A 25,777-nucleotide genomic window follows, 5' to 3' on the forward strand; every position below is an offset into this window, starting at 1 on the left:
CATCCCGCACTATTGTTATGTCAAGAAAACCCAACAAAGACTGTAGAAGGATGATCTTTTGAAAAAGAAACACAGACAAGGTCATGGCCAGATTTGCTAAGAAGAGAACTAACATCAGCAATGTATTTGGATAGAATTGGTCAAGAAAAGGCCCAGGATGTTGGAAGAGTGAGGATTACCAGGTTGATTGGTAAATCAAATTAGAATAAAAAATTAGACGACAACAACAAAAAATATTTACATGATCACATGGACTGAAGAAATCCAAAAACAATGTGATATGTATATATGTGTGTGTGTGAAGAGTGGATATACACACACACACGGACAAAGAAATTAGCGCACCTGGAAGAAAACATGGTACAACAGCGAAACTAAGCAAATAGCTAGAGTGTGGGGTGGTATGCAAATGATCCAAGTTTGGTGCGATTGTGCATGCCACACACCTTGCGGTGGCGCTGCAAGCACGAACCGACAGCCTTATAAAGCCAGCGTGTAGTCAATAGCTGATTAAAGCGAAAAGCACTAGCCGACCCAAGCTAGAGTACAGTGACAATAATACCTGGTAGATGCCAGAGATGTTGATTTAAGCAACTTATGGACTTTGACAGAGGCATGATCATTGATCTGAAAACCGGTGGGTGGTCGGCGCACCATATAGGCATGCACATGAACTGTTCTGACTATACCGTCCGACAGTGTTGGGAGCTGTGGACACGTTCTGGCACTGCCACACGGCAGAGCGGCACCAGTCAGATCAGGAGGACCAACTCTAGAGAGGATCCATGGATCGTGCGGCAAGCACAGAGGGATCTCGTGGTGACCCATTCCACTATACAGGCAGATGTAGGGGCTCCTGTGTGCCCACGAACCATTTCCCCACGCTTTGGAGGCGAATCTACGATCCCAGCGCCCCTTACGTGTGCTCCCATTATCACCGCAACATCGCCAACTCCATTTGCAGTGGTGCCAAGTAAGAGCAACGTGGAACGCCACAGACTGGCGACGTGTGGTCTTCAGCGATGAGTGCTGCTTCGTCTTGGGGACAGATGATCATCGTGTCTGGGTGTGGAGGACCCCCCTTGTCAAGAACACAATCCCGACCTCGCTATCGAGTGCCGCACTGCAGGCATTATGGTCTGGGGAGCCATAACCTACGATAGCCGATCACCCTTCATAGTGGTACGTGGTGCATTGATGAGGCAGCGGTATGTGGATGACATCCTACGGCCCCACATTCTCCCATTCATGGCCGGGATACCAGGAGCGCTATACCAGTAGGATAATGCCCGTCTGCACACGGCTCAGGTTGCCCAGGCCTGCCTACGTCGTGTACAGACACTTCCATGGCCTGCCTGCTCCCTGGACTTGTCTCCTATTGAGCATGTTTGGGAGCAGCTGAAACGGCAGCTCCCACCGTGCCGCAATATCCGGGATTTGGAGCACAGTGTCCAACACGTGTGGGCCAGTCTGCCACAGGACAACATCAGGCATCTGTTCGCCACCATGCTGGGCCGTATTGCAGCGTGTAACGTCGCACGAGGCGGTGCAATGTGCTATTGATGATGACTGGATTGTGTACCACAGATGCCTTTGTAATTGTCCTTCAGCTCTGTTCTTGCCATCATGTGCATCACTCACCTGTATCATTACACCAATAAAATTTCAGTTGAATCCCATGCTTCCTTCTTGGTGCGCTAATTTCTTTGTCCGTGTGTGTATTTTACTTGCTTACTCACTCTCAATTTGAAATTTTATTTTAAAATTGAACTCTTAATTTTAAAATAAAAAGAAAACACTGAAACTACTGTATATGTCGAAGTATAAGACGACTCTCAAATACTACAGCAAACTCCTCGAAATTATGGGGCGTCTTATACAGCGAGTATAAAAAAGGGAAGCTTAATTTCTTGGATGAACATTTAGGTAGTTACAATACATCATTATATAAGAAAATAGGCTGTGTTTATATACAAATCAGATTAATTTTTTGTTACACATTAGCTCTTTATACTCAAATAATAATTATTTACCTCAATTTTCATGTTAATTTTCTTCATCATCTGTAAATATGTAAATTCGAACTGGGATCCATATGACGATCATTGTTTAAATGATCGTCATATGGATCCCAGTTCGAATCCGGTGAATTGATTTCATTTTCATCATCATCAGTGTCCCACAACAGATCATCTTCCATACCATCCATAAGATTAGATATACCACACTTTTTAAATGATTTTATGACAGTCTCTACTTTTACTTTATTCCATGCTTTGACCACAGAATTGCACAACATATCAGTGATGTAGCGTGCATAGATCCACCATTTGTAAATGATTTTTCACCAGTCAACATCCAATTATTCTATCTTCTCGCATGTAATCTTTAAATGGTTTGTTCAAGCAGACATCTAGTTGCAATATAAAAGTTAAACCACATGGTATAACAGCAATTTTTGTGTTATTTTTTTCTAGAAGACTTTTTAGTATTCTCAGTTAAAAATGACTACAAAACATATCCCATACTAATAAACTGTGTTTCTTCATTATACTGCCTGGTCGTGTGTTCACACATTATTTATCCATAATTTCACACCATTTCGTCCATCCATCCTTTTTCGTGAAAATGTACAAAAAAACCTGAAAGAAATTTTATCTTAGGTTTAGTTTTATGTTTGAAGATTGGTTTTAATTTGGTTCCATCAGCCAAACATGACAACACAACTGTTAACCTTGTTTTTTCATGACCTATACTTCGAACTAGCACACTCTTACTACCTTTAGACTCCACCGTTTTATTGCTTATCATATCAAAGCTCATAGGAGTTTCATCCATATTTCCAATATTTGACAATAGAGATTTATGTTCTTGTCTCAACTGAATAATAAATTTATGGAAACTGGTAAGTTTGTGGTCAAGATCTGCTGGTAGTTTTTGAGCAATTTTCTTTTTTTGTCATATTACCAGATTTTGTCTGTTCATAAAACAATTACACCATCCTGAAGTAGCTTGAAATTCTATACTTTCATCCGGATTCAATCTTGACCATTTTATTGCATATACTCTAATCATATTTCTTGTAACAAGATAACCATTCTGCCTTTGTTTGAATACCCATTCTGCAATGTGATTTTCCAGTTACGGCCATCGGATGATCCCTGTTCTGATCGTACATTTTTTCCTTTGGCAATTTTTTAAAAATATCTTCTTTCTTCCTCCATTCTCTTACCATCCTCTCAGTTATATCAAACTTTCTTGCAGCAGCACAGTTATTAGTTTGATTTGCTATTTCAATTACCCTTATTTTATATCAAGCTTCATACTTTCTTCGTTTCGTTGCTGGTTCCATGATTTTAAATAACAATTTTAATAATCCTAAAATTTAAAAAAATGTAAAATTAATAAATAATTAAAATTGGGGCTAATCACTTAATTAGAGGTAATTTGCATAAATACTAACTCTGTGCTATGCAAAAAAATAATGGATATAACAACAATACCTAACGTTGCATTAATACAAGAAAGAAGAAATTTGGGATCATCTTATACAACCGACATAAGCTTAAAACCTAAAAATAGCCTAAAATTTAGCCTCGTCTTATATGCCAGTCATATGCTGGCATATACGGTAATTGGCAATTTTCATTCTTGAATTCAAGGAATGATCTGTAGCTTCAGTTCACGTAAACATTTTTTTCACTCATTCCTTGGTGATTTCATTTCTTTAAATTTAAATTTGAAATTTATAATTTACTGCCTGTCACAACTATGCTGTAGATGTTTTTGATTCTTGTACATATAGATTCTTGTTTATTTATATATATTTTTGGTAGTATACAAATGTAAAAATCGAGACAGCAGAATGAGTGCTTTTATTCTTCCCCACTCCACTCAAAATCCTTGACATTTATTCAAACCATAGCTCTTACTCAGCTTACACTATAACTCATCATAAACTGGGGGGACAAAAAAAAAAAGAAAATCAAATCCAAAGCAGACTTCATAAGGTTAAAATGCACTCTGCATGTCTCCTATCCTGATGGTACATTAGTGACATCTCCTGAAGATAAAGCAGACCTCTTGTATCGTTTTTTTCCATTTACCTCTTATAATGTTGACCAAGGAAGATCTCCTCCCACTATTTCCCAAACTGTCCCCCACTATGCCTCTTCTGAAATTTTGCTTGTATCTTCAAGATGTAATACTCATCTAACATCCATCCAACAACTTGGAAACAAGCTTTCATCCAGCCTGTTTCCAAAATCAGGAGATAAAAGCCAACCACCAAGTTATAATCCAGACCATGATAATCTGTTATGGGTGCTTGAACATTGATTATCACTCATGTCGAAGCTCAGTGGAGTAAACATACATTTAGAGATAATAATTACTGACAAAATTTATCCTGATCATAATCAAACCCCTGATATGTACAGGATAATTATGATAGTACTACATGAAAAAGTTACATGAAAAGATTTTACTAGCTTATGATCAACAATTTTCCTCCAAATTAATCTGTTATCTGTCAAGACTCCAACATTATTAGATCTCATATTTCTGTCTTTTAAGGTGCTTTTAGTGTATTAATCCATCTTTTAGGTCTTTTTTCTGCCAATCTGGGCAACAAACACTTGTTTTGCTAATCTTTGATCTAGTGTTTTATTTTTAACCAAGCTCTCAGATCCATAAGTTAAAATAGGTTTGAACCCTGTCTTGTATACAGCTAATTTAGTGTTTTGGCTAATTTCTTTTTTATTTCATATAAATTTATTTAGCTGATTTCTGACCATACCAACTTTGCTTATTCTGTTATGTATGTCCATATTTAATTTACCATCTTCACTAAAATTTGTGCCTAAATAGCTGAAATGTTTTACTTGTTCTGTAGGTTCACCATTCAAGTTGCAGTTGAAGTTTTCAGTGTTTCTGCCTATTTTCATTGTCTTTTTATTGCTGATTTTCATACTAAATTTATCACAAAGTTATTCAATTTAGTCAGGGAATCTTGCAGACCTGTATTGGATTTATTTAGAAATATAACATAATCTGCATAAAGTAAAAGGCTAAGATTAACATTGCTGATATAATGTGCTCCCTTGTTGGACACCTGATTTAACATCAAGCCATCTATCTTCCTGTACCTCCTTCAAATCTAACTGCTGACTTTTACAGCTTAAACAGAGACTATGCATTGTTCGATATAATGTCATAATGTCCCATTTGCACTATATAACTAGCGTTTTGAAAAGCTTTCTTCTTGGCATCTTGTCATGTGTTTAAATTTTATGACTCAATTTCTTTTGCTGATAAATTGGTCACCAGTTCATCTTTATGTCCATAAAGAAATACATTAAGCACATTGTTGCGGCTGATACCTGGCCTTTTAGTGAAGTTCACTCCCTGGTCAGGAAGGAGGTGGAAAGGCTGCAACAACCAGTTATAGAGCGGCTTGACTCAGTCATGAGTCAGTTGACGTTAGGTCCTCCCAAGGATCAGGAGACTCTTTCCTTTCCAGAATAGAAAATAACTAGTATGATTCATAGAGAAGTTGAGTGATTGCAACAGCCAGTGCTGGAGAGAATGGATTCCCTAATGCAGAAATTGATAGAACTGTCTGCCAAGTGTCAGACGAGCTCTCCTTTGTCCTCGAACAGAGATGATAAAAGGGCTTTTCGTTGAGAAGTTCCTAGGTGTTACAATTGTAACAAATTGGGACACCTTGCCCGAGATTGTTTTATTACAACTAGAAACTCGAGAGGAAAGTATCAATCAGAAACAACGTCACACATATGCGCTAGACCATTTGATAAAAGGGGGAAACAAGGCAAGTGTCACTTCCCTGGAATGGCAGTAAGTGCAAGAATCTGCAGAAAGGATTTAAAGGCACTCATTGACACCGGTTCCCAAGCTTCCATTATATCTGAGAAGTGTCTCAAGGAACTGGAGCCCTGTGTTAATGGAAGAATTAAACGGCTGAAAAAACCCATCCGACTTTTAGGAATATCCCCTTCCACAACTCATGCCACTAAATTAATAAGACTGAGAGTGGGACTGCCAGAGTTTGGCTTATATGCATGGCATAACTTCTTGGTCCTACCCAAGAACTCACTCTCTCAAATTGGGTTGATTCTGGGGGAGGATTTCCTGAAACAATATGGTTTCTCGTGCGACTACTATACAGAAGAAATTCATTTCCATGGGAGAAGGAATATTGCTGTGACAAATGAAAACTATTGAGACCAAGGAAGGAGAGATGTCCCTCTGAACAACAAACATCAGTGCATTAAGGATGCCGAGTTGAAAAGGAAAGAGGAGAAGCATGAGGTTTGCTCTCAGCCAAAATCAAATGAGACTGTCCTACCAAAGGAGGGGGAGAATCCTGGTGCTGAGGGTAATGATAAAGTCAAAGTATCAGAAGATAACAAGATCACAAGTGAGAGACAGTGCCATGCAAAAAGGGACAGTAGGAGGCAACCACATCAGTGATGGTAACAAGCTCGCAGCAGGACAACAAGTGACACTTGTCAATATCTAGGAAGGCAGGATGAACAGGGCAACATGACTTGCATATGTCAAGTGATCTACAAAAACTCAGGGAATGCATCCTGGCCAAAAGGAAATTTGAATTTTAGATGGATAAAATGGAAGAGTCAGACCCAGATAAATGAGGAAAGAGTTAGGAAAAAATTTTCTAGTGAAGAATTTTTTTAGAAAAAGGAGGGGCCTTTGTTAGATCTTGAATGGAGACTCTTTCAACAAAAAAAGTCATTCATTCAAGATTTAACAAAAAACAAAATTCTGAGCTAGAAATGCTTGCACTATTGGTTAATTAAGAACAATATAAAAGAAAACCTGTTACAATTACCTTAGAAAGAAGTAAAGTTGAGAAGAAAATTGTATGTCAAAATAGAATTGTATTGTTAAAATTATTGATGTCTAAATTATACTGTATAAGAATGTAAATCTAAGTGCAAACAAAGGTTCAAAGGGTGCTAGCTAACTGCCTACGATGACGTCACGGCACAACGGACGCGTTCGTGGGAGGCGAGCCGAACTCGCGTTCGGCGAAATGAGCGCTCCTCAAGGAGCAGAAGTGTGATGTAATCGCATAGGGGCGAATAGGAAAGCACAGTGAGAGATCCTCCATTACGAAAAGAGGGCGCTAAAAAAGGAGAATAAAAAGTGAGTTCACTCAGGTTTGAACCCCCCCCCCCCCATTTTTTCTGTTCCGGTTTTCTCGTGTGGACAAGCAGAGCGCTGACCGATCGACGCCGCTGGAAGTATTCTCCTTCCCAGTTGCTAGCTGAAGAAGTCGGGCATGCTATACGTGAGCTGATGGCAGACACCAACTAGGGCCATCGGTAAAAGTTTACCGATGCGAAACAGTGGAATAAGTTCCTCAAAAGGGATGGCCGAGATGACGATATCGATCCAGTAGACGATCGATATATGGCAAAGTGCAAGAAAATGGCGATTTGCATCAATTAATTAGCGTAATCTCCACGTGGAAGCAACTCAATAAAGCAGAAAGACATCTGAATACAAAGGACGGACGAAAAGAAGCACGATATCCTCTCAGGACATTGGTAATGTACAGTAGATTCCTTATTCTTGTAATGATTAGTATTGGGGCAAAAAGAGAACAGATTTCTAATTGAAAAGAAAGAGAACTTTTAAGTGACTTTTGTGCTCAGTAACGTATTAATCATATTGGACTAGTAGTCTGAGAGCCTTAGAGTATGCAACACTTAGTTGAATGTGAATTGACCTTTGTTAGCAAATTTTACTTAGAATTTTGAATTACTATTTCATGATAAATATGTGCTTACTTAATCTAGAGATATAAAAATTAGAGTGTTTAGATAATTAATGTGTTCCTTATAGCTCAACTAATGAATTAGAATTCTGATATGACATACCTTGATATGTAAAAGTTTATTGTATGAAATTTTGATAATTAATCAACATGTTTTTCTATGTAAGTCTGAGTTTGTCTGAGCATGAGATTGAAATTACCTCTCACTAAAGTTTGAACCTGTGAATAAGGGGAAATGAAAGAAAGTTTAGAAAGTTTAGGCCATGACTGCAATGTTGAAGTTTCTATAGGCACTTAATACTTTAATAAGATTAGGTAATACTTAAACTCTGGGAAAGCTTCTTTGCACAAGAATTCTTCTGTACTAGGACTCTGGCTGGCGCAGCTAAAATAAATAAATTTTGTTAGAGTTCCAAATAGAGAAGCAGCCCCTGAGAGATAAGTTAGAGATTTCAGGCTTAGTTAGTATGACAAGGATTTAAGATAGAACATAAAGAACTTAAGACACGATAATAACAAAGCAGCAAAAGGAAAGAATATAACAATGGTGTAGCCGGATAGGAACATACATAACAACACACACAAATGCACACTAACAGAAAGGCAAATTCAGACTGAGACATATGGCCTGACTGGTACATTTTGTGTGCAGTGATTGAATCTTGCTAAAGGTCTCACAGTGATGGTACCCAGAGTTTTGTAAATTGAGGTAGTCAAATTGGGTTAGTATTTGGTGAATCATGAAATCTTAATCACCATAATTTTAACATAATTGACTGCCTCACTTTACCAAAAATCTGAGAAACCATCATAATGATACTTTCAGCAAGATTCCATCACTGCACCCATAGAGTGTACCAGTTAGGACTGTAGGATCCTTTCACTCAGTCTGTGTTTGCCTTTCTACTAGTGTGTCTGCATGCTTGTGCTTAGTGTATCTCTTTGTGCCAATACCTTGGTAGTCAAGGCAAAGTATTGGTGTAGTAATTTATTAGCTAAATAAATACAGATAGTAATTATTATTTCTAGATGTGTGTTTACGCCACTAAACATCAACTTGTCTGACCTCACTACTCCTCCCAAAAATAATGGAAAAGTTCATCAACAGCCGAATGCTTCACTACTTGGAGAATTATCATTTACTTAGTGATCACCAGTATGGATTGCACCATTCTCATTCCACAGCAGATCTTCTAGTTCTGGAAAAGTTTAGAGAAACTCAGATCATCACTCTTGATATTTCTGAGTCATTGGATTTTGGCTGGCATTTTGGCATTCTTTCCAAACTATGATCTATTTCCAAGGTATTCCTTCTCCTTCCTTTTGTGAACAGATGATTTCCAGCTTCCTCTAATTATTCATTGCTGGTCATGGTAAACGGTTTCCTCGTATCAGGTTTTTTAATCAATTCTGGTGTATCTTGAGGTATGCCAGGTATGCCTAAAATGAGATTAGTTCACTTAATTGATGACACCTCCCTCACTGACTCTCTTCCTCCTACATCAATGATCTTCAGTCTCTGACATCCAGTCTTATTCATAGTTTGGTAAGAAGGCTTGATGAATTTTAATGCCACCAAAATGCAATCCTGTCTCATTTCCCAGAAGAAAGACCATGCCTCACTCTCTCACTTGACCATTTTTTTTTACCAGCCAGATTTCTCTTCTTGGGTTGACTTTGGCATCTAGCAACATATCTTGGCACAAGCACACCAGGTCCATTGCATCTTCAGTCTCCAAAAAGCTTGGTAATTCTGCCATTAAAAGTTATTAAAAACTTGGTATTTTTTTTTCATTCCAAGCAATACTTCTCTCTCTCTCCTATTTAAAACTCAACATTAGAACACCGTTTCCATTTTTTAGAGGATACACCTAAGACTAGAGCAATCTGCTTAATTGATGACCCCTCTCTCACTGATCCCCTCCAGTCACTTTCTCATAGCACCATGGGTGCTGCTGCTGCTGCTCCAGTGAACTGGCCACTACTATTTCTCCACTTTCCTCTAATAAGCATGTATGAACACAAGCAGCTGCTGGTCAACACCGATATACAGATCAGCTCCAAACTCACCAAACCTGGTGTTCTGAAACCTGGACTCACCAAGGTCTTCAAGAAAAAGACATCAACAAATTCCTTTCTTTTTAACTGCTTGCCCACACATGGCACTGGCATGTTATAGATCTTGGGATATCTTATGTGTGTGGGCTGATATTTTAAAAAAAAAAAAAGTTACTGCTGATGTACAGATTGATGTACCATTCCACTTCAGGTACCTGTATTCTCACATCAGTTCCCATCACACCTGTCATTACAATATCTATTCTTTCACGCTATGTGTGAAAGAACACTTTATTTCTTTTGGTCTAGTTAGCTATTTTATTATTCTTTTTTTTTTTTCTCTTAATATGATTTTGTCTTCTTTACTATGCTGGTTACCTTCTTGCATGTGCTTTGTGCTGTCCATGAACCTACTGATCATCTTTTCTCTATATATCTTCCATATAAATTTCTTTCTTTCTTTCTTTCTGTTCCTGCTTAATGATGCTACTTATCAATTTAATTCTAACCACAAACTCAAACATGATTTTGGATTTGTGTTCATCCAGTTCAGATAACCCGCAGATCTCTATTAATCTCTAATGCCTTACATATGTAAACATCGCTGCACACATTTGATGGGTCCGAACTGGACAAACACAAACCCGAAATCGTTATCTCCTTGTCAACATTTCCGTGACAAAGCCCATTCCTGTCATTAACACAATTACATAACATTGTTGCACTCACACATTCACATCATTCCTCCCTTTATAATTTAGTTTCCCTGACTCTCTGTGTTAGGCCTCATACCAGTTATTAGTTTTTCTAGACTCCTGATACCAAATGCATTCAGGTGTAGGCCGTCCCTCTTATACAAATCCATTCTTCCCTCAAACTCACCCCACACATCTAAAAACTCGCATCCATTCCTTCTACACAGCCTACACATTGAATCGTTTGCCATCATAGCCCTTCTTCTTAATTAATTTTTATCATAGCGAGGTAAAATACTGACATTTTCACTTTCTCACTCTTCACTCTTGCCTCTTCCAACAATCCTTTGATGTCTTGTCTCATTCTGAACTTATCGCTCGTTAAGTTGTTAGTACCTACTACAACTACGATTTCACTTACTTTTCTTTTCTATTTTTGAATTGCTTCCTTTATATTCTTAATTTTCACCCCAGGAAAACTCGATGTTATAAATCACTCATCTATAGCATGTTTTATTATAGAGTCACCATACCAAATAACTTTTTTCTTTTTACTAACAATGTCACTTACTTGATTTCCGTTATTTCTCGACTTACCTGTTTCCTTGCTTTGTTGTTTCCTATTTTCATGTTTATTTTTCTTTTTCTCCCTCCGTTCATTTAAACATCTCTCGACTTTTTTTGCAATTCCTGCATCATCCCTATAATGATCTGCTTCAACTTCACTATTTTGGAGGTTAATTCATTTTCATTAACCTCCTCCATGTCTCTAATAACCTTGTTATGGGTTAATCTAATAACCATGTGTCTAATAACCCTCTTGTTCTCACCTGCAGTGCTTTTTTTAGAATTACATTTCTTGCCCTTTTTTGGCGATATTTTAAGCGTATACTAAATATTGAAATATCTTATAAAAATATGTGATTAAATACACTAAAGAACACCAAAATCTACACTAGTATACTACAAAACAATAATTTTCTAAGGGAAAACACAATAAAAACATGCAGAAATCACCAATTTTACAGGAGCACTAAATTCGCTGACCACACACAATGTATCCTAGAACCAGAAAAACCGAAAACTCACTATGGCTTAAGTATAGCACTCAATCCTATTAAGTAGTAATTTTATGGTCTGTTTTTCCATCTTTTACAGCTGGATTAACAACTTTCCTCATGGATTGCAACATTATGTGTGATGCTGAATTGATGGAGGATCTCTATCCTTAAACTTTGTATCTGCTGTTCTCCTAGGTCTCTGTTCTTTCACACATTTACTTCCTTCTATATTTCAATAAACTTCTCCAGAAGAATGGAAAATTCATTTATAGCTTTGTTGATCACTATAAATTCCACTGATCTTTTCATTTGATAAATTTTGCATTAAAAAATGAAAATGACTTACTTCTAGACTATCGCTTTTGCAACCCTAAGAATTCTTTAATTGGGTTTCGATAGCCTTATGAACTTCAATGTTAATAAAACTCGATTCTTTCTTTTTTAGATATCTTCTGGTATTGAGACCACATGTTTTAATATAATGAGTTTAATAAAATATAGCCCTACAAATTTCATAATTTGTCACACTCACATCATCAAGGGTATTAGCAAAAGTTGTATCACTAACAATGTAAGTCTAACGATTTATGAAACTTGTATTGTTATATTTTATTATCATATCACCATGATGCTTAACAGTTTTTTTTTTTTTTTTTTTAATCTTTGGTTTCAAATTGTTTCCAATAAAATAAAAAAAAAAAACTGAAAAGCCTGAATTTAATTGCATGCTTGATTCTGTATTTTATTTTATTTTATTTATCTTTATATATAATTTTAAACCAGCAATCATCTTTTAATCACATATTTCATTTTCAGTAAAAACTTATTCTTTGATGCTTTCTAGATCTGCTCTGAAAACAACAGTCATAATAAATGAGAAAATTCTGTACTACCATATATGAATATACGAAATTAACTGTGGATAAAAACTCAAATACTTGTATGAATAAAACAGCTCCTGTTTTGTTTGTCTAACAAGCAAAACATGTAATATTGTTCTATGCAATATCACAGTAATTGAAATTGCTTCAAGCTTAGTGAATACTTCACATCAAAGTATTCAAACTGTTGAGTACATTTATGTGAAAAACAGTTAAAACTATTTCTTCAGTTATCCTAAGAGCAAGCTCTAAACCAGCTTTAACAGACATAATTCTTACTGCTTAGGTAAAACTTTTTATTAGATCTGAGGAGGTTGGAGTGGATGCTATCATAGAGTGCAGTCAACATCTTTCATCTTTTTAACTTATGACAAGAAGCTTTATGCCAAATTCAGTGCTTTCCACTTTTGCTTTTTTTTGGGGGGGGTGGGGGTAAGATCTTCCATAAGTGTTTAAGAATGTTGTTCTCTTTTCCATTCTCTCCTTTACCTTGGAGAGTCTTGTGTTTTCTTGAATGTTAATATGCACTTGTTTGCTTCTTGCTTCTTTACACAACTAAATTACTCAACTCTGTATCATTCTTTTCTGCTTTCACTCTAGTCAGAAAAACATGCCATCTCCCTAAAATTTATATGCCTTCATTGTCATGTTTTTAATAAATAGAAGTATGCCCTGAAATTTTAAGTATATTGTTTAAAATGTTAAGTGTATATTAAGAATGGTAGTGAATGAGAACAATGAGCTTGCCAAGTGAACACAACATAGTTGCTGTCTTGACTTGTTACTGTATGATTTTCACACATATTCACAAATGCAATTGTTGGAAGTTTTTCACTTGGTTATACAATTAATTAAGGATACCAAGAAATTATATACTTGATTTAATCCTTTACCAAGTGTGAGCCAAAAAGTTTGCACCTGAACTATTTTCAGAACTGGGGAAACTTGTATATAGAAGCTTATGACTTCACATCACTTGCCTTAGTATCCCATAATGCAAAGCACACATCCTTACAGGTATGTTTAATGCTATGCATTATGGGAAGGGTCACTATCCAGACTGGTTTTGACCTTTATTGAGGTCTCATCAGTGTGAGCCAGACCCAGAGGTGATACCAAGGTTGAAGTAACTCAAAAGTCATATTTTCATATACTAGTTGCCAAAAGGTATCACAACTTATTATAATAAATTTAGTTTAATCCTTTATCAGAGTGTGAGCAAACAAAGTTTGTGCCTGAAAATATCTTCAGGACCGAAGCAAGGTGGTGCAACTGTTGGCAACTCAGAGCAAAAGTGGACCAAGCTCTCATCTCTCCTTGTCTCAGCATCTCCCACCATGCAAAGCACATGCTCTTGTGGACATGTATAATGCTATGCATTGAGGGAAGGGCCACTACCCAGACCAGTTTTGACCTTTATTGAAGTCTCATCAGTGGGAGGCAGACCCAGAGGTGATGTCTGCCTCTCACTGATGAGACCTCAATAAAGGTCGAAACCGGTATGTGTTGAAACTTTTGCATGGTGGAGATACTGAGACAAGGAGTGATGAGAGCTTGGTCCACCTTTGCTCCGAGTTGCCAACAGTTGCATCACCTTGCTTCAGTCCTGAAGATATTTTCAGGTGCAAACTTTGTTTGCTCATACTTGGATAAAGAATTAAACTAAATTTATTATAGTCTAACCAAGTGCAAAATAAACTTCCATCACAACTTATTATTATTAGAATACTCTGGATTAGAGATAGTTGTTAGATGTTTTTCCACTTGGTTATGCTATAAATTAAAGATACCAAGAAATTATATACTTGGTTTAATCCTTTATCCAAGTGTAAGCAAACAAGTTTGCACCTGAACCATTTTCAGGACTGGGGCAACTCGCATATAGAAGCTTATCACTTTACATCATAAGTCATGAAGTAATAAGCTTCTGTATACGAGTTGCCCCAGTCCTGAAAATAGTTCATGGGCAAACTTGTTTGCTTACACTTGGATAAAGGATTAAACCAAATATATAATTTCTTGGTATCTTTAATTCACAAATTCAATTATAAATTTCTTTAAACACAATGCATTTAATTACAGTTATAGAATGAAAATTACTTCAAATACAATATCACCAAGTAAATTCACAATTTCATAACTAACTTCACATGACTTTCATAGACTAGCAAAACACTACCATCTTGCTTATTAGTGAAACCCGAAGTGGTTGTTGCCATATTTGGTCCACAGAGCAGGGTTTCCATTTTATGCCTCCCCCATCAATCTTCTAACATCTGTTGTAAGCGATGGACACCAGATGGTGTATAAGACCAAACCTGATGGTCAAATATGTAGGTGGCTTCCTGATCAGCTGGTACATAATCTTGCTGCCAGGTTGTGCCTAGAGTTAGGCTGTGTAGTAGTGTTTGAGGAGCACTGGTAGAGGTGACATTATAGCATGCAGACTGGATGCTGTACATATGGACAACATGTCTAAGAATTTATCTTCTTCCACAGTATGTTTCTCTGCTCTTTTCTATTCAACTCAAAAATACTAACATAACAGGAAACACTTAATAGTGTCCACTGTGATTAAAATAAAAATGAAACCTCTCAAAAATGACCCTCAAAATTGTTAAAAACTCAAAAGCCATACAAATAGAAACTTTCTTCCACATTCACTTTATCAGCATCCATAGTATAAACACCAACTTAAATTATGTGCACCATCACCTACAGATATCCAACCTGATTTGTTTTTAACTAAAACCAAAATTACTGCTACAATGACCACATCCACATTAACTTTAAACTACACTATGTATTATTCTTTCTGGCACAGGTATGGTGTACATGCTTTTGTCAGTCTGATATTCCTTTTCATATGTTTCCAAATGTTGGATCTCCTTTTTTTTTTTTTTGGTGGCTTAAGATTTCATTGCTCTATATTATGTTGTCTCGACCACTTCTGCAGTCGTGGAAATGCTGGCCTGGTTGACTGAGTGGTTAGTGTATCCACTCTCCAGCTGTGGGTCTGCATCCTGCCATGGATATGGATGTTTCTGATTGTCTGTGAAAATACTAGTGGTAGTGGATGGTAGATGGCAGTGGTGTAGTTGCAGTTCGTTGTAGTTGCTGGGTTGAGTGATGGAGACAGAGAGTTGTAGAGTAAGTGCCTTCCCTTGATGAGTCTTTGGACTGCCTGGAGGTGTCAGGTAATAATAATAATAATAATAATAATAATAATAAATCATTCTGACCATCTTTGACTTCTTATCCTTGAAGCTTGCTTTCCTGCAATCCAATTATCCCAACAGGGAAGATATTTTCTTTGGTGATTTTAATATCCACCTCCAGTTGGCTCCCTTTTCCCAATTCCACTGAACAAGGAAGAGAAGCTGATGTATTTGCTCTAAGCATTGACATCAATTTGCATTGATGAACAAGCAAATTGTTCATCTCCAAACCAGAATTACTGGTTGAGAAATGAACAGTCCTCTCTGTTCACCTAACACTGATTCTTATTTTAACCAGTTCTCCTACCATGTACTCTGTTGAAGTGACTTTTAGTAATTCAGATCACATTTCATTCTTAGTGGAATGTCCTCCTCTCAACCATTCATAATCCCTTGTCCTTTAGCACTACAACAATGCCAAGTGAGACGAGTCTCAAGACTTGCACTTTCCTTCTATGGTTAGACTACTGTTTCTGTTCTCCAGATGCAGATACTTGTTGTGTGTGTGTGTTTGTGTGTGTGTGTGTGTGTGTGTGTGTGCGCGCACGCCTTGTTACAGAAATTCTCTGTTGTTCAAATGATGGCTTTCATTCTCCATTCTGCTCATAATTCCCACCCAATATCCAAGCCATAGTATAGTCTAAGTCGGATTTTGAAAGGGTTAAATGTAGAAAACTCACTGTCCATGCCAATGGTAATCATTCCTTCTGATATCTCACAGAGTACAGTGAATAAAAGTGCTAGTGTATACCATTATATTCTTGACCTATTTGCTCTCACATCACTATTGTCTAAAATCATCAAGAAGGTTATTAGCAGCAACTTCTTCAACACCTGAAAAAATTACTTCATGCCATTCACTTGATTGATGACCCTTCTCTCTCTCTCTTCACTGTCTGTCTAATAGATGGTTGGTTTCTGTTTTGTATCTCTTGCACAGATATTTCCCTAGTTCCTATTCAGATCATGACTGTCCTCCCCATTTCTGCTAGACTTAAAAGTAATATGAGCAACAGCTGTCCATCATCATCATCTTACAGTTGAACTGCTGACTCACTGAACCTGCTATTACCATTCAACTTCCATCCCATCTACATCAGTTCTTTGGATCATTGTTTTCTATGAAGTATTTCCCAAAGAAGACTACAACCTTCAGCTCTTCAAAGAGAATATCAACACTTACTTTGCTCATGTCCCCATCCCATTCATGGCATTTATTTGCTTTATACCTCATGACCTCTCATTTGTGTGTAGGGGTGGGTGTGATATATACAGTATATACACACACACACAGTGGTATCTTGCTAATCCGAACCTCTTTAGTCTGAACCCTTCAGTAATCAGAACTGCGGTTTGAAAGAAAAAAAAAAGTTTTATGATGTATTATTATTTTGCTTACTATTATTTTTATTTAATAATTATTATTTTAACTATTATTATTTATTTTATTATTATTACAGTACAGTATAACTACAGTGATACACAAAAAGAGGAAATTCAAAACGTGCATAATTTGGTTAAAAATATTAATCCAGATGTTGAAATTTCATAAACAGATGCTACGGAATGGATTACAGGTAGAACTGAAAATGAATTTTGAATCAAATCAGATGCTGAAATTATAAATATGACACTGCAGAATGAATTAGAAGACAATGATGATGATAAAGAACTTGGAAAAAAAAATAAAATAAAACCTGAAGAGGCATTTGACAGTTTTAATATGCATATAGAATGGGCTAAGCAGAATGATATGCCATTCCACAAAATTTTTTTCCTAGCTCTGAGAAGAAGCATTTGAAAAAAGTTTAGCTTCCAAGAAGCAAAAGAAAATCAGTGACTTTTTTACAAAGAAATAAAAAAAACTTTTTTTTTTTCTATTATTTTGTGAAACGTTTTTTGTGTTATGTATAAGAAAGTGATATTTTTTATGCAAATTAAGTTAAGTACTGAAATATGCAATTTTATTAAATCAGAATCCTCAACAATACATTACATACAAACTAAATTTTTTACTAAAATAAACTTCTCGTAGACAGGCTTATACGTTGGTGATGCATTACTAAATCACTTAAGGAATTGAACGTAGTTTCTCCCGATATCTTAGCCCTATTTCAGTTCACGATGAACTCAGGCTATTTCGTTTGGCAGGGAAAATTCTACAAATAGAGGGAACAGCCATGGGTTCACCACTCTCCCCACCCTTGGCCAATTTCTTTATGGAGACCTTTGAAGAAAAAGTCTTAGCCTCTGCCCCACAAAAACCAACCATATGGCTTCACTACGTTGATGATGCGTTCGCTATTTGGCCACATGGCTCTGAAACACTCCTCTCCTTCTTAACACACTTAAACAACCAACACTCCAGAATAAAGTTCACCCTGGAAAAAGAGAAAAACGACAGCCTCCCTTTCCTAGACACACTAGTCACCTGCCAGCCTGATTGAGCCTTGATTTTCTCAATTTATAGAAAACCCACCCATACAGGCAGATACATTCACCAGCAATCCCCCCCCACAACAATATGGAGTGGTGAAAACACTATACAACAGAGCTAAACTAATCTGTTCTAACGACATGGCCCTAAACACTGAACTGAATCACGTCCTCAACACTTTCTCAGCCAATGACTACTCCCCCCCCCCCCAAAAAAAAATCCAAAAAATATTAAAACCTACAAACCACAGCCCCCAATCCCCCCCCTCCACAAGGATTGCTCTAAATCCATCACCATTCTCTACATCCGAGGCACCTTGGAAAAAATTACCAAAATCTTAAAAAAACGTGACCTGACCTCCTGTTACAGGCCTTACAGAAAATTGGCATCCCTTATCCACTCCACCAAAGACCAACCACTTCCCCTAGACCTACCTGGTGTATACATAGTCTCTTGCAGTTGTAAACTGTCTTACTTTGGCCAAACAGGCAGGACTGCAAATATCAGAATTTCTGAACACAAGGACTACATCCGTTTTCACAAGTATAGCCAATCTGGGTTGCAGACCATGCTCTGGATACATGCCACAGAATATGGTGGAAGAAAGCTACAGTAATACATCGTAGCAAATACAAATTCGAAAGACTATTTATGGAATCAGCCTCAGCCCTAAAAAAAACTCTCCAAACCTCAACAAGTTTGGTTGTATGTGATTGCCTCAAATTTGGGAGGCCTACATCAGCAGACCTTCAACCCAACGGCCAAGAACACCTACTTAGCCCGCTAGAGGGCACCATCAGGACTTTTAGGAGAACAATAGCTTCACATCTTCATTCTCAGTTACTGTGTTGTATTGCCTACGTGCATGTGCCTTTTTTTTTGTAAGTTCCTTTTGAAAATGGCAACATGACGTTGCCGAAATATCGGAAATATTTATTAAAGTGTAATTTAATTTATATTCGTATCTACGTTGTTCAATTCCTTAAGTGATTTAGTAATAAAATAAACTTGTGTACTGTATTATTTTTTTAAGTTTTACATTACAGTAGCTTTTTTCTATGAGTTACTTCATTAATTTACAGAATTAAATTGATGTACCTTTAGAATTTTATTATTTTTTGTCTTAAACGCTAGTTATTGTTGTCTCTTGGGGGGGGGGAATTCGCTAATCCGAACGAGCACGGTTTATATTAGTTCGGATTAGCGTGATACTACTGTATATTATTTTTTTTTTTTTTTTTCTTGAGCCCTAATGCTGACTTGCAGGCAATTCATTCTTTAACAAAACACTTATGATTAAAGCAAAAAATGGGAAGGGGGAAAAAAAGAGAATACCACTCATACAGAAATAAAAGAATGATTTGTTGAAATGGAAATAATTATTTTGCTACCATTATTATGGAAAGTATGGACTAGCAGAACACACTTTGCCCTCCCCACCCTTCCATTTCACACAGGATTAGATGGAAGAAACCAGTGTACTAATACAGAGGCTCTTACAAGTCAGAAAGATTATTTTTAGAGTCAGCAATAGCTATGACACATTCTCTTAACCTTAACAAGTATGGATGCATTAATTTGTCAAAACTTTAGGAGACTGCTATCCGAAAATCAACTCCCACACAACTATAATACTTCTTTTTTTTACAGTATTAATAGGGTGCCAGATTGGGGCTTTAGATCTTTTGTCCTTTATAATGAAATGCTTCATCACTGTTGCATGTAGCATTTTGTTTGCTCTGAAGATGCTGGTTTGAAGTCCAACAAAATATGAGCCAGTTAATAAACTTTTTTTTTCTTTTATTTTGTTTGGTGTCATAATAAGATTGAAATAAATTTTAACATCCAGCACCTCAGCTTGCCTATTAGATTAATTTATGTTAAAATTATTAAGACTTATTAAAATTGAACATTTTGATTTGTTATTGAATTGCTCCTTTATAAAACTTTATCAAACCAAACCCAGTACAGTCTATCAAGTGTTCCAAATTTTTCATCATGGTCCAGCAGTAAGAATGTCGATGTTAATTTTTGTAACAATTTTTTCATGATTTAAGCGATTTTAACTTCCAAATGAATATATTTTCATTACCATTTATTATGTTTTATCCTTCTTTCTTTTGATGTTCTGTTATTTTATTATTTACTGCACTTATTTTTAATTTTCCATTTTGTATTCTATTCATTCTTATGCATCTTTTAACTGCTCTTAGAGATTATTATGCTTGTATTGTCTAATGTTTTTGGTATTGCCATTACCTTATAAAATTTTTCTTCTATGTTTAACTATGTTTCTTCTTTTGTTTTGTTGTTTGTCTTTTAGTACCACACAGATTGCTTTGGAACAGTATAATTTATCATCAACATGATTATCAATGTTAAATACCATATCATTTCCTAAATATTGATAAATGTTCTTATTCTAGATTTGATTATTACTCATTTCAAAATAAGTGTGCCTACAAATCATTTTACATATGTGCAGCAATTATTTTCATACATATTAAGCAATAAAAATTAAATCCTTTCGATATTTGAAATTTTTATTGTATGCTTAGCGAATGATAGCGGCATATATGATATATAGATAGCAGCTCTCCCACCAGTTGGAGTGAGTGACCATATGGTTTTAACTTGGAAAATGAATAGACATGCAGGAGTATCCTGCATGTCTATTCATGCTGGAAACGGAAACATATGTGGAATTATAAGGCAGGTGATTATAATAGTCTAAGATGTTAACTTGGGGAAGTTTCATGGAGGGAGGAATTGGAAGGCTGGGATATCATTAGTGCATGGGAAATTATGAAAGAATATTTGTTAGCAGCAATGGTAAGTTGTATACCTTAAGTGAACAAGAGGACACAATTTGGAGTAAAGGGGATGACAAATAGTATTAAACAGGAATTGCATGCAAAAAAGAGACTGTGGAAGAGATATAAGGAGACAGGAGAAGAGAAGATGCATGAAGAGTATAAGACACAGGCCAGAAGAGTGACTGGTATGGTAAGGAAGATGAAACTGGAATATGAGAGGAGATTAGCCCTGAGACCCAAAGAAAATCCTAGGGAATTTTTTAGATATGTGGCCAGTAGGAGGAGAAACGACTGTGGAAGAATGATATTGTGGGATAAAAATGGGAATAGAGTGACTGATGCAGCGGGCATAGTAGAATTGTTCAATGAACACTTTATTGGAGTATTTCATCCTGGAGGAGTCAGTTTTAATGCTAGAGGGATAGGGCAGGTTCAAGAGGAGATTGTGTTTCAAATACTGAGTACTCTGGATGGTATTTCACCACGAGTTTTGATGGTACAGGAGAAGAGAAGATAGTATTTCACCACGAGGTGTGGAACTGGATGGTATTTCACCACGAGTTTTGAGAGAATGTACTAGGGAACTGACAGTGCCTTTGACCTGGCTTTTCAATGAAATTCTGGCTGCTGGAAAGGTGCCCATGGAATGGAAGGAAGGTAAGATAGTGCCATTACATAAGGGCAGTAGCAGACTGGAAGTGTCTAATTATAGGCCAGTTTGTGTGTCATCAGTAGTAAGATCTTGGAGAAAGGAGTATACAGCATTGGGCAGATGAGGGTAATGTTATCTCTGAGAGTCAACATGGATTTGTGAAGGAGCACTCTTGTTTTAGCAATATGCTAGCCTTTTATGATAAAGTTATAAGAGCATTAGATGAGGAAAAGGCATATACTGCCATTTTCTTAGACTTAGTGAAGTCATTTGACAGTGTGCCACATGATAAGCTGATATTTAAGTTGCAGCACATGGGTCTGGATGTCAGATTGGTCAACTGGATTCAGGATTGGCTGTCCAATAGGTATCAGAGAGTTGTGTATGATGGGGCAGTTTCAAGGAAGCAGAGGGTTACAAGTGGGGTCCCACAGGGCTCAGTACTGGGACCTATATTGTTTAACCTTTATATGAATGACATTGTCAGTGGATTGCAAGGGGATATTCAGTTGTTTGCGGATGATGCGAAGCTGGGAAGGATTGTTAGTAATATTGCAGATACGGCAGCCCTGCAAGAGGATTTGAATAAGCTAGGTAGATGGGCAAATGAATGGGGTGTTGGTTTAATGCAGCAAAATGTAAGGTCTTCAGGTTTGGGATATATCGATGGGACACTTCATACTCTATGGGAGGAGTTATACTGGAGGAAGTAGGGGAGACAAGAGATCTGGGGTTGATGATTGATAGAAACCTGAAATTTAGGGGAGATATTACAAAGGTGATGAAGGTAACACAGAGGATTGCTGCAATAATGAGAAGGATGCTGACCTGCAGAGATAAAACAGTTATCATTCCATTGTATAAGACCCTGATCAGACCATACTTGGACTATTGTTCTCAGATTTGGTCCCCAGGATTTGAAGGGGATAAATTAACTGTGGAAAGGGTACAAAGGCAGATAACAAAGATAGTTTCGGTACTGTACACTGATAGTTATGAGGATCGGCTGAGGGAATATGGACTGCAGAGTTTGGTGGATAGAAGAAGGAAAGGTGATATAATTGAGACTTTTAAACTGTTGAGAGGTGGTTACAGGATTGACACTGGAGAGTTCTTTCGCTTGGTTGAACAGTGGGAAGGTGTGATGACAAGAGGCCATTCCTGGAAGTTACGAAAGGAAACTGTGAGCAAGAGAGTGAGGAGTGGTTTCTTTGCATGGAGGGTGGTTGAACCATGGAATGCATTGCCTGATGCAGTGGTGAGAGCGAGAATGGTCAATGAGTTTAAGGAGTGGTATGATAGATTTTGTGTTTCTTAGGGGGACTTCCCCTTGATGAGTCTTGATAGACTTTGTGTTTCTTAGGAAGGACCTCCCACGACGAGGCTTGAATAATAATAATAGTATAACCACTGTAGCATGCTGTTTGTAAAATACAATACTGTTGTAGTAGATCTTTATACTATGTATTCATTTTGATGCAAAGCAACAGACTCCTTTGAATGCCTTTGCCGTCAAATTCTCTCAGAAATTATTGTAATGATATATCATACTAAATATATCATTTCTAATAAGCATTATCTACTATATATTTAATTATTATTATTATTAAAACAAACAAATATATATAAATTTTGCTTTCTTTTTAAGCTGTAATTAGCCATGAGGATCGCAGTGTTAGATCTCCCAGATTTAGCCCAGATATGACAGTCTTAATATATTTAGAGAATAATGTTGGAGGACCTCATAACAAAGGCAGCAGACTAATGAAAGTTAGTTTAATAATTAAAGTGTAGAATTTAATTATTAAAAAATAATCTTGAGTGACTTACTATGTTTTTGTTATGAAGTCATTTAGGAACTCCTTTATATATTTAAAATTACAAAATTCTTTTGCAGTTAAAACCACAGTAATGATTTGGTAAAGATTACACATACTTTTTTACTTACTGTAATTTTTAATAGAAAGGTACACTATTGGTAATTTAAAAATAAATATAATATCTGAAGATGAAACAATATAATAAACATGGTTGTATCTCTTAGTCAAAAACCAGTGTCAGTGATTGCCATTATCAAATGTACATCAGATTTCTGACATGCATATGTTAATGATTACTTTTAGAATATATCTGGGTGATTGGGCTCATATTTTAATAATTTATTAGAATATCAAATGACAAGACTCCTAGAAAGATTATCTGATGAAATAGGTACACTTGATGGTAACATAATAAATTCCATAGAACAAATTTTATTCATTGATATCAGATATAATTAAATTGCATTATTTTAATATTATAGCTGAAGTTAATGTAAATTATGAAATAAAGTAAAACTATATAAAAAGCAGAGATGTGCACAAAACTTTCAAGCTCAGGTGCATTTGATTTTAATAATCAGAAATCTTTTTATTCATGACTTAATTTGAATAAAAAAAATGGTGGTTATGACTGTGGCTAGAGAATATGCTACAATGTACTAGTTACTATAGGTTCTGGTATTTTGAATGCATTGAATACATGTTGGGGCAGCTAGAAGGAAATATGGTATTAAGTATCCAATAATGCACAGTGAGTCTAATAATATATTCAACTGCATTCAAAGATCACATCAGAAGTTCTTGGAATATTATCCCAACTTTTCTGATGTTTGGTGGGGTATCCTGTCCTAAACTTTCAGCAGCTGGTGTGGTATGTTTGTTGGGGAGAATTGTCTGTGCTGTTGAATATTCATCTGGAGATCTACAGGAAAGAATGAGAGGATTCTTTCATTATGTTGGCATTTTCACACTTGCAGAATATTCAGTACATTTTGGCTTGAAGCTCCTTGGTTATATTTGAAATAAGATTTTCAAAAGTTAAATCAAAATTATATAAAATGATTTAGATATCATAGGTAAACAATTACAAAACATTCAGTTTAATAAACAAAATAAACCATAAAGCTTAGGGTTCTTGTTATGTTTCTGTCTTTTGCATATTTTATACATAATTATTTATTATAATCAAATGTGGTTCACTATTATATTTTGTTTTTGTTCATGTTAAGAATTCTTATTACACAATACCGCTAACATTCTAACGTATCATAAACCAGATATGTTTCAAAAATTAGCATAAATTCTTTCATTTTTCCTGCAAACTAAATGACACTGAAATTTGTAATGTTGAATAGCTAATTATATAACGTGTAATTTTAAGTTATAGAAGGTCTCACAGTGGACAATTTTGATTGTCAACTGTGAGACCTCTACCACCCTACTTATTGGAGGCCAAAATGCTCAAAAATGTGCCATGTTTGATCTGTAGAACAGTGCACTGGATTATCTAACCCTTAGATCTATTTTATGGTAGATTATTAAAGGAACACGATTATTAATTAATAAGGTACAGATATTTCATACTAAAACTAATAGTACATCTTCAGTGTTACAAACAGTTATAGGAATGGAATACAAGTAATGAACATTTGGTGGGTCACCTATTAAAATACATAGTTGTCGTGCGCTAGGAAATGATAGAAAATAATTAATTAATATTTAAGATAATTGTTTTTTTTAATGATTACATAAAATAAGTCTCCCAAATCTTCAAGAAAGAGAGACAATAATTTTGATTTAAATTCGGTCAGTGCAAAATAGCTTCACAACTTTCTTTAAAAAGGCGTTCATATTTGAACCTGCATCTATGGAGGAGAATAGCTTTATCCCACTGGATATTATGGGTAGTGTTAATACTGTGTTGTGCTAGACCAGATTTCTGAGGTTTGTTGTATTTAATATAATATTGATGTTCTTTAATTCTTTTTTCCACAGAACGGCCAGTTTGTCCACAATAAGAAACATCGCATTCACATGATATTTGGTAAACACCAGCCAAAGATAGAGATGACAGTTTATCTTTTGTAGAAGGCAATAAGGAGGAAATTTTGTTGATAGGAATATACTTGGGAATCAATTGGTACTTTTTTAAAATTCTACCTATAGGTTCTGAGATTCCTGGAATGTAGGGGGGGGATTGGAACTCTGCGGACTGTTGAAGAAACCTTAGGTATTGGAACGTAAGATTCAATTATCTGTTGGATTTGATTAGGGTGGTAATTATTTGATTCCATTAACGTTTTAATGATTGAAAGTT

At 36.1% G+C, this 25,777-nt stretch overlaps 1 protein-coding gene and 1 pseudogene across 1 annotated transcript in view; both read left to right on the plus strand.

The window, feature by feature from the left end:
- LOC150109184 (acylamino-acid-releasing enzyme-like) overlaps positions 1 to 25,777 on the plus strand; it is a 467,476-nt gene that overhangs the window by 202,415 nt on the left and 239,284 nt on the right. Inside the window, exon 9 of the mRNA XM_090411884.1 lies at positions 23,289 to 23,410. Within this exon, the coding sequence (XP_090268010.1) occupies positions 23,289 to 23,410 (122 nt within the window). The remainder of the gene's footprint in view (positions 1 to 23,288; positions 23,411 to 25,777) is intronic.
- LOC150109185 (glutathione S-transferase 3, mitochondrial pseudogene) lies at positions 24,160 to 24,481 on the plus strand (annotated as a pseudogene).

Source organism: Typopeltis vanoorti, chromosome 2 (genome assembly GCF_054136105.1).
Source record: "Typopeltis vanoorti isolate ZY-2024b chromosome 2, IOZ_Tvanoo_1.0, whole genome shotgun sequence".
NCBI classification, from domain to species: domain Eukaryota; kingdom Metazoa; phylum Arthropoda; class Arachnida; order Uropygi; family Thelyphonidae; genus Typopeltis; species Typopeltis vanoorti.